The sequence below is a fragment of the Zea mays genome, chromosome 3, assembly GCF_902167145.1.
Source record: "Zea mays cultivar B73 chromosome 3, Zm-B73-REFERENCE-NAM-5.0, whole genome shotgun sequence".
Lineage (NCBI taxonomy): Eukaryota > Viridiplantae > Streptophyta > Magnoliopsida > Poales > Poaceae > Zea > Zea mays.
In genome coordinates this window covers 164,571,616-164,576,615 of record NC_050098.1, presented here as the reverse complement: position 1 = coordinate 164,576,615, position 5,000 = coordinate 164,571,616, and the positions used below count along the sequence as shown (strand labels likewise).

The window sequence follows — 5,000 nt, the reverse complement described above, 5'->3', positions numbered from 1 at the left end:
TGTTGACGCGGGTTATACAAATGTCAATGGATTTCTAGCACCTTATCGAGGTCAGCGGTACCATTTGGGTGGTTGGACAGTGCAAAATCCACCACATAGTGCCGAGGAGTATTTCAATATGTGTCATGCTCGAGCAAGAAATATCATAGAGAGGGCTTTTGGAAGGCTTAAAGGGCGATGGGCGATTCTTAGATCCCCTTCATATTTTCCTATAAAGACGCAATGTCGTATAATAATGGCATGTGCCCTTTTGCACAATCTAATTTTGCAAAAAATGTCTAGAGACCCTATGGAAAGCGAGGAACAATCGGTGGTAGATTCTGAAATGCCCGAAGGAGAAGTTGGAGAACCAGAATTCATTATGGGTATCTCCACAACAAATGCGTGGAGTACTTTTCGAGACACTCTTGCATAGGGGATGTATAATGCTTATAGGGTTTCTCATTGATTATTTTTCATGGTACTTTTGATGCTTAAGTACTTTTCATGGTTGTATTACTATTTTTGACTATATATGTGTTTCTAACTTGTCACCATTTGTATACAGAATGGACATTTCGGAGGGCTCTATTGCTGTTCGTGGTAAGGGGAAAAACAAAAGGAAGTGGATCCCTGTTGAAGATGATGAACTGATCAAAGCATTGGTTGATGTTTCTTTGGATCCGAGGTGGAGGAGTGATTGGAGTTTCAAGAATGGTTACACTTCAGTACTTGAAGCTCGCCTCGCTGAAAAGCTACCTGATTCAAGAATTTCTGCAACTCCTCATATCGATTCAAGGTTAAGATACTTCAAGACAAAGTATTCTGCTTTGGAGCAGTTGTTGAACAAGAGTGGGTTCACATGGGATCCGACCAAGAAGATGATTCAGTGCGAGAAACAACAATATGAGACACATTGCACGGTACTTTTCTGTTGCTGACTTAGTGTAGTACAGTACAGTACAAAACTTGGAATTGCATCTCGGCCGACGCGGGAATTGTGCATTGTTGGATAATTGATAATTGTGGATTTTAGCAGCTAGGTTTGAGTTTAACTACAATCTAGGTTTTTGGTTGCCTAAAGAAGTGTCATGTAAGTTGTAACGTTAGATTCAGCCATTTAACAGAAGACAGCTATGGGTTCCACTCAGCATTCAAAATGGTGTTTCGAATTCCTCAGTTGCTTTGGTTTGTTTGAAAATTATTACAACAGTTTAGTGAGGTTGTGTCGATTGGGGTTTTGCTAAAGCAGCTCGTGTGAAACAACAAATGCAGTAGCTGGTGAGTTGAGGGACAAAGATCAATGAAAATGGTAAAGGCCTATTTATGTAGTTTCAGACTCCATACTTGTTTCTATTTGGTTTGGACTCAAAACTAAAAGGGTTAATCCTTTGTTGCATAAAAAAATTGGAGCTCTGATCAGATTTTATTTATTTATTTATTTATGCCCCCCTCCCATGTCCAGCTATTACTGAAGTGAATAGAGGACATCTGCTCATCAGTTACTGATATGTGACCTTTCACTCCATTCTTCAATTGCTTTCTAAAGTGACCAAAGTGATTTTGGTCTTGGACTTAGCAATGTATTTATCCTGACTGAGTTAAGGGTTCTCTTTTTTTATCAAATCTTTTCTTAGTGTGTCATGCAGATTTCGTAATGACCTGAATGTCCATTAGTAGTTCCACGTTGCACTCCTGTTTTGATAATACAGCATGCTATATGTATATGTATTTCCAAGGCTGGTTTATTTTCCCCTAAACTAATCTATCAGCATCACATTATCGTCAGTAGTAAACCAAACAGCCGGTGTTTAGTGTTGCTGCATAGCAATCTTTTCTTATAGGTTGTGGTCTATTTTAATATTCCTAACTGATAACAACATTTATCTGGTCTTTGTTTTTTTCACAGAATAATCCAGATGCAAAAGGATTGTATGGAGTCTCCTTTCCTTACTATGATGAACTCTCAATGGTATATTCCAAGGACATGGCCACAAGTGAAGGTGCGGAAGACATGACAGATGCTGTTCAAAACTTGGAAGAAGAGTTAGTTCGTGTAAATGCTAATGATGAAGAGAATGGAGAGGATATGACATCTTTAGAGACACCAAGGCGTTCTGTTGACTCAACATCATCTAGCTCCAAGAAGCGGAAGAAAGAGTGGAAAGGAATGAAGACTTCATCAAGTGACCCGCTTCTTGATGTGTTCAATGAAGTGAGTGGTGAACTCAAGGTTGCCACCATGTCAATTGGAAAAATGGCGCAAGCTATGAATCTTGAGGCATCCAACCAAGAGAAGGCAAGAGATGAGGATCCACAACAAAAGCTAAGAGAGAAGGCGATCAATGAGGTCCGAAGACTTGAATTTACTGGCTCAGAAGTTATCAAAGCAGCTAGTGTGTTTGTCAGGATGCCAGATCAAATGGGTATGTTGTTTGCACTTTCAGAACCACCGAGGAGGGAATACATTGTCGACATGCTACGTGGTAACTAGAATTTTGTTTGTAGAAATGTACATGGCTAGTTTTGATCTTGGTTTAATTCGCTAATTATTTCATTTATTCCAGATGAAGTAGCAAGGAGAGAGAGAGAGGTCAAAGTGAAGGTGTTGGTCTAGATGTTAAATAATGGAGCTTTGGAAGTTGCTGTTGGTTTGGTTGGTCTCAATCTGTTTACCTTTAGTGTTCTTCATATGTTGTTGTTGAATGACGGTGAATGATGATAAAAACTGAATTTTTATGATGTTGAATGTTGTTGAATGTTCACGAATGGTGTTGAATATGGTATTGTATCTGTGGTTTGTTGAATGTCGGTACCTTTCAATATGGTAAAAACTGAATTTTTATGAGTTTTGAATGTTGTTTAATGTTCACGAAGGGAATGATGTTGAATGATGGTAACTACTGAATTTTTATGTTCACGAATGATGTTGAATGGTTTCTTATATTAAAACGTGTATTGGAATGAAAAAGTGTTACAAAACTCACATTTTTAATTTCATTACGTTACATTGGTTTCCAAAACAAACAGTGTATTGGAATCAAAAAGTGTTACAAAATTCAACCAAGCAAATCATGCAATGACATTCATTGATTTGGAATCCACTGTTTTTTAATTTCCATTGCGATACCATTACCCATGGTGAACCAAACACTACCTTGGTTTCTGCTTAAAGGGCTTGAAACCAGACTTAATAGGCAACCGATACTCCACTAGCTCTCGGCTTAATCCTGGCATCTCAGTGTAACTCCAAGTAAAGCAATTCGAATATTCTTTTAAATAGCCGACCATTTCATCCCTAGGATCAGATTTCAGGGTCTGGTTTACAAAAGTCGGCCTGGAGTATCACCCTCTCCTATGTCAATCTCTTCCAAAGGATCGACCGATTTAAATCCATGTCCTAACTTGTCGAGATCCCTAAATTCCTCTATCGTGCTTACTTTAGAGGAATTAGGTGCTCTCTACGTAGCTACGGACTATCCGGCCTCATGGGCTGGACAGTCCACGACACTAGACTTGTGTTGCAGCACTCTCTGGCACTAATCAGACTATCCAGTCTTGGAGGCCGGACTGTCCAGGACAGGACCATATCGTTCGACCTTAGCGGGCGGACTCTCCACGAGAGGGGCTAAGCTTTGTAACCCCCTCTGTTCCACCTCAGATTGTCCGGCCTCAGGGGTCGGATTGTCCGCAACCTAGGAAATAATTTCTTTAGTTGTTAGCACTATTTAACCTTTACTTAGGATTTAGCCGATTTTCCATCGGCTCTAGCATTAGAGGAATGAAGCATTTCCTGTTTGTACTTATGAACTGGTAATCGAAAAAATCAACCCCTGTGAGACATGTGACAGTCTAATAGGCCCAAAGTATAGGGGCATCAGCCATGGCAATGCAAGTCGATGTATCAACGTGTACCTGTTCTACATCATCGCCTACCCATTGCAATAACATTTGAAGTAAAGTAGAAGGTACACATTGATTTGCATAGATCCAATCTCTACCTAAGATTAGACTATAATTTCCTTCTACGTATGCGATGAAGAAAGCAACAACAAGGGTCTCACTCTCGATGGTCAATTCAATGGACGTGACTCCCTTGGCCTTAATCGAGCCGTCAATCCCAATGCCACTGAGCGTCATATTAGTCTTGACTAGTTCGTCATCCTGTATCCCAAATTTTATATACAACGAGTAAGGCATTAAATTCACGGCCGCCCCACCATCTACCAACATCTTATCAATCGGTATTCCATCGATATGACCACGCACAAAGAAGGACTTTAAATGGTTGACCAATTCTTTTGGCTTGGTGAAGGTGGCCCCTTTAGGACCAAAATCAAATTGAGCAACGATAGGTTCATCATCACCGATAATAGTGTAATCGGCTGAAAACGTAATCACATTAACATCCACACCTGGGTGCTCGGGCGAGGCTCTATAGTCGACCAGATCCTCTCCCAGTAGGTCGTCCTCCTCGATGTTGTCCTCATCCATAGGTGTTGGCACGTCTTTGGAGGCTTCCTGGCGAGGCGTGGATGGTCCGGACTCAGGGGTTGGACGGTCCGCACTGAGCTTGGACGATCCGGCTGCTAGAGCCGGACGGCCTACCGTTCCTGAGAAGAGTTGTGCAGCTGCTGTTTTGTCTTCTGTTTTTGTGGTTGTTTGATTTGCTTCGATGGCCTTTGGTCTCCATATCTTTTGTGGTGGTGGTTACTACGGAAGTGTGTCATTAAATATTTTTTTGGCCTCTTTTTCCTTGTTCTCCTTTGCTCTCAGGCGCTGCAACTTGCGATTTTGAGACCGTGTTAGTTCCGATGGGCACCATCGGGACATGGAGTGTTTCGGGTCAGCTGCTTTGTTGGTTGCTCCTATGTCTTTTCCCTCATCTGTCTTGGCCGATTTACCAAAAATCATCGGCCCTTCGTTGTTCCCCATTATGATGACATCTGATGTGCCTATTTTGATCATATCTCCTTTTGTCGTTCTTTTGGTGCATGTAGACATTTCCTCTATATGTCCCC

The 5,000-nt window shown here is 41.2% G+C and overlaps 1 protein-coding gene across 1 annotated transcript; it reads left to right on the top strand.

The window, feature by feature from the left end:
- The first annotated feature begins 440 nt into the window (after positions 1-440).
- On the top strand, positions 441-2,596 carry LOC109945140 (uncharacterized). Its single transcript, XM_020550952.1, has 3 exons — positions 441-902; positions 1,889-2,465; positions 2,547-2,596. Exons 1-3 carry the CDS (start codon positions 549-551, stop codon positions 2,594-2,596), a joined length of 981 nt encoding a protein of 326 aa, XP_020406541.1. The 5' UTR covers positions 441-548.
- The last annotated feature ends 2,404 nt before the right edge of the window (positions 2,597-5,000 follow it).

What these genes read in the sequence shown, in the direction of transcription:
- LOC109945140 (XM_020550952.1), top strand. Translation starts at nt 549, where the DNA reads ATGGACATTTCGGAGGGCTCTATTGCTGTTCGTGGTAAGGGGAAAAAC. An exon ending in AATATGAGACACATTGCACG is followed by an intron (nt 903 to 1,888) that starts GTACTTTTCTGT and finishes TTTTTTTCACAG; the next exon opens with AATAATCCAGATGCAAAAGG. An exon ending in CATTGTCGACATGCTACGTG is followed by an intron (nt 2,466 to 2,546) that starts GTAACTAGAATT and finishes CATTTATTCCAG; the next exon opens with ATGAAGTAGCAAGGAGAGAG.